The sequence below is a fragment of the Mizuhopecten yessoensis genome, unplaced genomic scaffold (assembly GCF_002113885.1).
Source record: "Mizuhopecten yessoensis strain PY_sf001 unplaced genomic scaffold, ASM211388v2 scaffold245, whole genome shotgun sequence".
In the NCBI taxonomy this organism is placed as follows: domain Eukaryota; kingdom Metazoa; phylum Mollusca; class Bivalvia; order Pectinida; family Pectinidae; genus Mizuhopecten; species Mizuhopecten yessoensis.
The window spans coordinates 392544-403381 of NW_018403450.1; the positions used below are offsets into that span (position 1 = coordinate 392544).

The 10838-nt window shown below is 34.1% G+C and overlaps 1 protein-coding gene across 3 annotated transcripts in view; it reads left to right on the forward strand.

Annotated features, from left to right (window-relative positions):
- The window catches only part of LOC110445191 (carbonic anhydrase 2-like), a 66587-nt gene extending 60558 nt beyond the window's left edge, over positions 1-6029 (forward strand). For all 3 annotated transcript variants that reach the window (XM_021489673.1, XM_021489688.1, XM_021489680.1), the window contains exons 2-8: positions 1044-1073; positions 1376-1546; positions 2196-2344; positions 2703-2795; positions 3188-3251; positions 3611-3768; positions 4802-6029. In XM_021489673.1, coding sequence (XP_021345348.1) covers positions 1044-1073; positions 1376-1546; positions 2196-2344; positions 2703-2795; positions 3188-3251; positions 3611-3768; positions 4802-5026 — 890 coding nt within the window. In that variant the 3' untranslated portion in view covers positions 5027-6029. The remainder of the gene's footprint in view (positions 1-1043; positions 1074-1375; positions 1547-2195; positions 2345-2702; positions 2796-3187; positions 3252-3610; positions 3769-4801) is intronic.
- Positions 6030-10838: the final 4809 nt, after the last annotated feature.

Consider the following 10838-nt stretch of genomic DNA (forward strand, 5'->3'; position numbering starts at 1 on the left):
GGGGGGGGTCGGGGGGTCGGGGGGTCATGAAGCCCAAAAAAAAACCCTCTGGATCCGCCACTGTATCGGTAACTATTATGTTATTTAAATTTACCAGTAAGTGGGTTGGGATGATACCATCAAGTACTGTACTGGTTGTTTTATCTTCAACGCTTGTCAGTATTCAAAATTTAGCTTCACTTAGCATTCTAAGACCTACATAAATGAATGAATTGAACACAGTGACTAATTTATGAAAGAAAAAACATGACGAGAATGGAAAAGCCATAAATTTGGCACTGCGTTTAAATAAACGCATAAAAAACCGCTATATGGAAACAAATAACAATTCCATTGCTATATATTTAACAACCATTAAATAGCAATGTCAAATGGATATGCATTTTGCAGCCAAGTTGATTTATCAAGATTACACCAATGTTAGTCTAAGATTGACGTACGTTACACATCTCTTTTAACATTCATGACCGAACATGAATTATTCTTCCTAAATCAAGCACCACAAAAACGTGCGCATATTGATAATATTTACAGTATCATAATTGTTACACTGGTCGAGGTCATTCCGTTCATTCAATGCACCATTAAAATGCTAATTATTTAAACGATGACATACATGTTAACTCACCACTAGTGATTTACAGGTAAGTCGTAATGGATCTTGTCACACTTTGTGGCCACTAATACATGTACTTTTGTATCACCTTTGTTACAACCCAGACACAGGTTAATCATATATGAACTCTGAACCGGTAGAGACCCTGTTTAATCAATTGTATAAGCTTACATTTCCCCCCTAAATGATCCATTCATGAATGTGCTGTGTCTGCTTAATATTATAAAGTTCTCGAATTCACATTTATATCATATATTATGACAGTATTTCGCCATCGTTGTCCGTTACAGCATACACATATCTAAGCAGAGGCGATTCTCATTTAGCACATACTAAATACATAACTGTGCTGCGTTCGACAAGACTTCATGTTAGGTTTATATGTTTAATCCTATTGTTGGTGTCATTATTACATTGTTTGTTGTAGGAAATGAATGGGACTATGGAGGCGATATTGGTAAGTTGTCCTTGGAACGGTTTAACACTAGTAATAGTATTCTCCGTCCAGTAAATTAATATTGAGTCAACAGAGAAAAAAGTAACCTACTGAAGTAAAATCAATTTGAATAAAAAGCTGCTTTGAATGACATAAATATTTATTTAATTCTTGTTCAAAAGTTCAAAATTATTTATCGTTAATACAGTTTTCTTTCCAAAGAATATTTTAATATATTTCTTGAATATTACTTTTTAAAAGTGAAAACATATATTTTTTTATAAATAAGGCTTCCTTACTTAAAATTATTATCTGTTTTACAGGCCCAGATCACTGGTATAAGACATACCCACAGTGCGCCGGCGACAATCAGTCCCCGGTCAGTATCGACACGACACTGGTGGTTTATGATGAGGCGCTGAAAGGACTGCAGTTGGACGGATATAACAGTGTTTCCGCGGTCAACATGAGTCTCACAAATAACGGACATACAGGTAAATATACTCAGTATGTATAATAAACATACGAAATACTTGATGGCTACATGTGGAAAATGTCAAGAACCGTATAGCAGGATATTTGCGCGGTGATTATATGTATGCGATTTCGCAGATAAATAACGTCATTGCGGAAATATGATCCGCAGAAAAATATGACAAGCGTAAAAATAAGTCTTTATTATAAACTTAATAACAGTTATGTCGTTGTAATGATTCATTAACAACAAAGGGGACACGAGCTATTTGAAAAAGGGTAAATCACACATGTAATAGTTTTGTTGATTTGTTAAACAAAAAGCACTTTTTTTTGTTTTTGCTCAATAAAGCGTTTTATTTGAATGTTTCCCATTTTATATGCCGAGTATTCCGTCTCTGTGCTAAAATACTACAAAAATCGAATTCCTTCACATGCCTAGATTGCAAAATCATAATCCGTGTAAATTTAATGATATATTTTTGAGTCAAAGTCGCGAAAAGTTTAGCCCGTGTAAAAAAAACAATAGACATAGAAATGATCGCGTTTTATACATTATATTTTATGTTTTATTCACACTGGACCGTTACGAATGCATACTGGCGGGGATGCAAACTGTCATGGCTTAACAGTCTTATACAATAACCATTACTTGATTTTTGTTCTCAGTTCAAGTAGACCTTCAGGGCCAGTCACTCACCATCCAGGGTGGAGCACTTCCGGGGGTGTACAAGGCAGCACAGTTTCACTTCCACTGGGGAGCAGAAAATAAGCGGGGGTCTGAACACAATCTGGATGATCAGAACTTTCCAATGGAGGTAAATCCAAAAACATATGTTTGATAGGAAATAGCTTATACTATAAAAATTTCCCTTATAAACTAATTCTAAAGGTACAATCAATTTTGTGTGGATGTTATTTCCATCTTTAAGTTCTAAGAAACCAAAAAGTTTATAAGTATTACCAATAAAGGTGCTGGATAATTTCCAAGTTGTGTAACAAATGTCATGAAAATTGGACGAAAATGTATCCAGGAAAGTTTATTTAAAATAGCAAAATAGATCCCATGTGTAAATAGCATAACGTGAAAGGAAGCACGTCACTCTATTTATATGGAGAAAAGATAAGCTTATTAAACCAAAATGTTTTACTTAACTCCACCAATTATATCTTCAGATGCACATCGTGCATTACAAGGACGATTACGCCAATATAAAGGAAGCCATGGTGAATGACAAAGGACTTATGGTTCTCGGCTTCTTCTTCAAGGTAAGGATCACAGCAGCCTGATAGCTTCTCAAATCAACCTTTAGATTAAACATCATGGGAGTTGGCATGGAATGGTATTTAGAGAGTGTTTACACATACGGAATCATTATAGATTTTTTTTCCTTAATAGGGTCAAACGTTAAAGACAATATTCATCAGCTAACTTTATAGACGATTATTTATCAAGTATTCTATGATCATTAGTCGATGCTTATGTAACCATGATTTACAATTTCTACTACTTTGCCATGACGCTAATAAAGAGCTTTGATCTAATCAAATGTTATGTTTCATAAGCTTTAATTCGTAAATACATTAAGTTTCATAATCACATTTTATATCATGTGTTTACCTCTGCTGAATCAGTCTGGACATCACTTAATTCATTTTAGGTCGGACGACACAATCGCCATTTCGATGACATATTAGGCCACTTCAACGAAATAACCCATAAAGGTAGGTTTGTTGACATTACAATACAAACGAATGTCATTCAATAGTACAAAACTGTAACACAGTGACTCGTATACAATATAATGGAAAGTTTTGAAACATTATTTACAAATAAACAACATAGTCAAAGTTACGTGTTATTAGTATGCATTGTATATATTGTATGTAAGTCAAAGTGCGTGAATACTTTTCTCATCAAAGGTGCAATAATTCAAGTAAATCACTCTTTTACTCATCAGTGCTATCATTCTTAATTCATGACATGTTGTGTTTATTCAATTCACAAATCGCTTATTTGGTTTCATATGATCAAATACTCTTGTTTTACAATAGATTTAAAATGTTACGCTGCCCTTTTTCAGATGATCACGTTAATATTCCCACAATTCCTCTCCGGAAGTTAATGGCAAACAACCTTGACTTGTACTACCGGTATCGGGGCAGCCTCACGACACCACCTTGCTACGAGAGTGTCATTTGGACAGTTTTCAGGGAACCCATTGAAATATCACAGTTCCAGGTATGTATAACTGTTAATGCTACCTTATTGATAACATGCAATTATCAATTTTGAAATCTTGTTTAGCAAAGGACACACGAGTGCATGTTTTGTTAGCTAATAAAACATGGAAGTGCTACGTTCTACATTCCTAATCCTCTACTGAAATGTTAAGTTATTGAGTTGAATGTGACCGGCTTCAGGGTCATGCAACCTGTACAATGCACGAGGCATGAAGTGGCAACATGTTTAAACGTATAAAAGACGAAAATTCAATTTAAACAGTAAGATTTCCCATCATCGTTTATATTTGAAAGATAATCAACGTAGCCCATATCACCATGTTATACAAATAAGACTGTTCTGTTGCGGATGTAGATATTAGAGTGATGTCTCGCTTTCATTTGTACAACGAACCAATCTTAAGTTATGAACATAATCTATATCATTTGAGCCAATGTCGAAATTGTGCAAATTTAACTTAGATATATGTGGAAATATCAATATTTGTAAATTTAACTTAGATATATGTGGAATATCAAAAAACTGTAAATTTAACTTAGATAACTGTGAAATATCAATAATTGTAAATTCACGTGTGTTCCTCCGCTCGACAAAGCTTATTTGGAAAAACGTTATACGTGAACTGTTTGTTTGTAGATAATACATGCACATGCATGAATAATTATCCGAACATATTTGGTCATTTACAATGAAATACAGAGTAACATGAATAATTGGCCTAATAAAGTGTGGTTATTTACTAATGAATACTATAGTTACTATGCTGACGTAGTAGTATTATCAAGCACAATAACTGTTGATCCTTATTTAATTAGCCATATGTTTGATATTTTGTTCCAAATATAAGCCTACTTGTTTTATATCACACAATAGTATACGTACACTCGTAAACTAAGGGAAAGTAAACTTGTTGTTTTAATTAGCTATTAAGTTATATTTTGTAAATCCACGTGCATATATATATGCAGAGTTAGTTACTGTATGATAAAAGTGTACATATTGTTTCAACCATTCTCTTGTTTTAAAAAAGGTCGAGCAATTCCGTAATAAGGTGAAGAAAAACTACCCAGATGAGCCTGATCTTGACCTCACAGATGATTTCCGACCAGTGCAGCCTCTGAACCATCGAATAATATACGGCAGTCACATAGACACGTTGATGCCATATCGTTCCCATGGAGAGAATGGCGCAGGCCACGCACAACTTCCGTTCTATCTACTCCTACTGTCCGTCTGTATAAGTCTGTTTGTGTAGTGTTTATCTGTAGCATAAATAAGTGTACAATGGTTGATTTAGGACCAATGTCGTTTGATTACAAGTAGATATTTTAAAGGGTTTGTAAGCTACAATCTGTGATAAATATGAAAGATATGTAGGGCAATAACAATAATAGAAAAAGGCTGATTTTTTATATAAATATTTTTATTTTACCAGACGAGTTTCTCTTAAAAAAGACCTGCAATATCTCATTTATGACAAACATTAATTAGCAGTATATTATATTTTAAAAAAACATATTTTGTCATATATTTCACTTATCAGACGAAACCCAACGAGAGGCGTTGATAAAATTATTGTAAAAATAGGTATATTCTATGATCTTGACAAGTGGATTCCTATCGTAGTTTAACGTATCTCTCTGGTTAATCAATAACAAATCATATTATTATTGCTATCTACATATATAAACGGACAGTGTTCATCTTTATGCAAATCATACACACCATCGTGTCTAACAAAAAAGGTATTGAAATCCTAGTTTGGCTTTAGAAGTAGTATGCTTTAGTTAGGGAATATAATTAATTCATAGAAAATGGAAAAAAACAATTGTGGAATAATGCAAGTGCAATATCATGTATTAAATTCTGAAAAAAAAAACAATCTTCTCTAACAAATTTGAACTACATGCAACATTAGCTTATAGAACAAGGCTAGACTTTTTTAGGTGTTTTTTTTGTATTGCGCTTTGATCGTTTTCTAACAGTGTTTGTTCATATTTTGTTAGAGGGAATTTAGATGTAAGGTCAGTACTTACATCTAACTAAGTTATTATTTTCGATGTAGCCATTCACATCTGCTTATTTAGCAAGGTTGTTGCTAAGAGACAGAAATAGAATTGAAGGAAATGGTTCAATTTGTATAGTATATGACGCAGATACAGACATTTTTCCATTTTTTTAATCACAAAATCAGTTGATTTCGAAAACGTCTTGAATATATAACCCGTGGTATTAAATATCTAGACACGTGTTAAATCTTAATTACGGTAAATCTGCACGCATGTCCATGTTCAGATTACACGCATTGCCCTTGTGATATTATATATGTTCGTGCGTATTTGTTTTTATAGCTTTACTGTTAACTAGCATGCTTTGTCTCTCGTTCACATTTTACCAACACGTAAAGGAAATCCCCAATAGTAGCTTCACTGTCATGTCTCTATTGTAAAATGTGCATGCATTTCACGTGTTACCTGTTATGTGTCTTTTATATTGTATATATTCCAACAACTGGCAAATATAAGGGAAACCTTTGATGATCATTACGTATATTGACCTTTCATTTGCATCAAAACATCATTATGATCTATTCGAATGCGTATACTTAACACTACACGTGCGTTATGTATACGTGCGTTTTGATGTATTGGTGATTATGACGCCTATCGCTTTACGTACTTAACCGTCGTGCTTTTGTATTATTTAATAAACAAAAAGAGCACCGTGTTACAACGAATAAAAGGTTTTATATTTTAAATGTAAAATGAACTCAAATAAAATCCATTTTTGAAACATATCTTGCTTGTCTTTGAATTTTTGTTTGCACAAACTTTTGTATTTTAAAGCTAATTACAAGGCTGGAAACACAGATGTTCATAAAGGTAGACAGCATGATATTTAAGAAAATGATTTTATCAAATGTGTAAACCTTCTTGTACTTTAAGAAACTAAAATATTGCGACTGGAAAATGACATAACAAGTTTATGGTACAAACTGAAAACGTTCGCTAGCGAACGCAATACTACTGCCATCAGAAGAGGAACAGCTGTAGGTCACTTCGGAGTGTACTGATATCCAACGAAATGATTGTGCGTTACCAGCTGATAATTTTGCGTTTCCACTAAATAAGAAATAACAGATATTATTCCCTTAAAAACAACAGGTAGAAAAACAACGGTTCTCACTGACAGCTTAAAAACATTGTGTGTCTACAATTCAACCTCTCGTCCAGAAATCCCAAACGAGAGTCAAACGTTACTTCCACATTGTTTTTTTTTTTACTTTTAGGCACGATCATATTACTACCCACTTTCGTTTCATAGTATTATGGCCCGAAACGTTATTTGCTTGGTTTACATAGTTGGCATTGCAGCGCAAATGTAAATATACGTTCTTAACAACAGTGACAAAATGTTGTTGTATTCATATAAAAGACATTCTTAGTACACCTTAGCATCTTCTTAATTGCAAAAATACACTCAAATTTGTCCGAGTTCCATGACAGGTAATGTCTCTTTTGATCATTTGAATAGCAATTTCATCACTACTTTTGGATGATATTTAATTTTTCATATACAGTTTCAATCGTCCGTTTCTATTTTCTAACACTTTCTTTATCTCCGACCACTGTTATTTACTATTCCATAAGCTAAACCAAATAAAATGTTAAGCTTTTATGCTTCGCGTTATTATAAAAGAAATCAAAATAATTGTGAGAATCTATCAGCTTACAAGAAAGATCGATACAAAATTTCTACAAAAATATGAAAAATGGTTGTCATCAAGAAAATCATAAAAATGATATCGCTTTAGAAATCCTCAACATTCATAAGTGTTGTTATCTCTTGATCCAATAACAATAGCCTCATTGGTAGGGACAACCTTTGTACCCGTTCCTTAGGTAGGGACAACCTTTGCACCCGTTCCTTAGGTAGGGACACCCTTTGTACCCGTTCCTTAGGTAGGGAAACCTTTGTACCCGTTACTTAGGTAGGGACACCCTTTGTACCCGTTCCTTAGGTAGGGACACCCTTTGTACCCGTTACTTAGGTAGGGACAACCTTTGTTCCCGTTACTTAGGTAGGGACAACCTTTGTTCCCGTTACTTAGGTAGGGACAACCTTTGCACCCGTTCCTTAGGTAGGGACAACCTTTGGACCCGTTACTTAGGTAGGGACAACCTTTGTACCCGTTACTTAGGTAGGGACAACCTTTGTACCCGTTCCTTAGTTAGGGAAACCTTTGTACCCGTTACTTAGGTAGGGACAACCTTTGTACCCGTTACTTAGGTAGGGACAACCTTTGTACCCGTTACTTAGGTAGGGACAACCTTTGTACCCGTTCCTTAGGTAGGGACAACCTTTGTACCCGTTACTTAGGTAGGGACAACCTTTGTACCCGTTACTTAGGTAGGGACAACCTTTGTATTTTCATAGCAAGGAAAAGTTACTGCTCAGCCCTCTCCCTGGTACGATCATGACAGAAGAAATTGTCACCAATTGTTTTCCCTCTTTGTTGACTTTTTACCTAAAATAAGGGAAAATATATTTTATTTATGTCTCCGAATAAAAGGAACTTATTCAACAAAATGTCGGTACGGAAGCAAACTAAAAGTCTGTGAATCGCGTACGCAATAATAAGCTGACATCTCTTGGCTTACATACATTTTTTTCCGAACTGAGTCTCCGCCCACATTTGTCACGTGATTTTGAAGGAGCTGTATGACAGCAAAGCAGACGAGAAGTCACTTACACTTTCAGGCTAATTTCATGGGGTTTTAAGGGTGTTAAACTTGGTGTAATTTTGGAATTATGCAAAACGGGGTTTAAACACTACGTTGTGGTGAAAATAGAAGTTACTTACAGTACAGATCATCATTTTCCTAAAAAAAAAGAGAATTATTGCATGTGTGCCGGCGTCAAAACATAGCCTCCGTTATCACCCCTGACATGACCCGCGCGTGCGACCTGGAAATAAACGACCGTCGAAAACAGATGACCGTCGAACACTGAACACAGGAGGAATATTTATCACAAACCAATGTAATATGACCTATCAGCCCTGTGATTGGTTGAACGTTTCAATTGTTTCAATTGTGACGTCACGCCTAGGACAAGTACATGACGTCATAGACTTTCGCACTGGAGTCGAAATGGCGGCTTTTTACATTTCAAGGTTGCATGAAAATTGTCGTTTTACACGAATGAATGCCACAAATCTTGATTATGTGATAAAAATTATCTTACAATCGTTTTCATTTCATATGAAAGCTTTGAAACTCGTTACGAATATTTCATTTTAGCTCGTCAGAGGCTCGCTAAATTGAAAAAATCTTAGACTCGTTTCATAAATCTCATATGAAATGGAAACTCATGTAAGATCCTATATATAAAAGCAATAAATTATTGAAAGAAAATCAATATATTTAAAGATGAATAAAATAAAATCTCTATAACATTACTTTATCTTATTTTTATTCAAATACAGTGTATATAGTAAACTGTTACAAACATTAGGAAAATACTTAGATACAAACAAGCGATATTTTTTCCTAGTGATCTAGCAGATATAGGATTTTAAGTAAGTTAAAGCATTATGGAAATGCAAGTATTGTTGAAATTCCGTTAGATATTTTGTAGTTATCTTGAAGTTTGCTTGAAAATCCTTACAAGAAAGGCTATAAGCTAAGTGTTTCTCTTTTGTTGAAGGACTGATTTCAAATCAAGGACTTTCATGGTTTACCTTTTCTACCAAGTTAAGTAAATACGTTATTCTGAAAATTACCTTAGATACGTGTCTAAGCATGGAAATAATCGTCTGAAATTGATATTATAGACAAACTATGCTAGAAAAATATATAAAAAGACAGCTTAAAAAATATAGGTAATATTACGTTATACGGGAGATAACTCTCAATAAGGTGGCTCCACACTTTCGCAATTAACCAGCAAAATTCGTTGAAACTTTCATATAATGGTTATGCAACTATGTAGTGTTGATTTTATGAAAATCTAAACATTCCGATAGTTTGGGGACTTTTTTGGAAAAAATACAAAAAAAATGAATTTTCGTCAATTTTGATATTTTCCGTTTTTTTGTGTGTGGCATTGTTTGGAACAATAACAACAATAATAAAAAGAAAAGAAGCATTTCTAATTAACCCAACAAATATTTTATTTATCGCAAAATATGTAACACATGTTACACAAAGTGTTTTTTATTGAATTTGTACGGATAAAAGTGATTATCTACAAGCTAAAAGTAAACAGGACACACAGATCTATACATATAAAATGGGAAATTGAACAAAATATTCACAATGGCTTTATAATTAATTTATTTGACATTTTACAATCACTTTGATCCGGGTGAAAGTTTTCTTCCTTGAAAAAAATCGGAACTTTTTGCAGAGGGGTGACATTTACACAATGACAGTTGTCTCTGTTTACATATAACAAAAATGATGGAAATAAATCAAAAATATGATATCAAAATTATCAAATTATTGTTCTTTAATGGAACCAAATTACCCTCAGTCATGCAAACTTTGGACATCATTCCACAGTCCGCTAACTCACGGTATATTTATAATTACATGTCAGGTACATATATGACCAGAGGCTATCGAATGGTATGCCGTTCTCACGTGCACTCACACATGCATTTCATAGGTATCTTGATATTTTACAAAACATTATTTTCACAGAGTAAGTAGACTACATTTGTAAACACGATTTAATCGACAGAGCGAAACTCCCTCAACAGCGAAAATCGTAACGACCTCGAGCTTATGAAGTCGTGTAAGCACTTGATATGCACATGTGAGGTCGGTACGTCCGCATTCTATGCGTTTCCTATAGTTATGACCTTCTTGAGGTCGTCTGGTCTCATGTCACTATCTTCCCGTGAGTCTGTTTATGTCTATGAATTGGAAAGCTTTATTCCTAAAGTACGTGTGATTATACATTTCCCGGTAAAATCTCGATATCGGGTGTTGACATATCATCGGCACGCACGTGTACTATTGTTTACCAGGAACAACCGGTTTGACCGTTTATAAATGTAA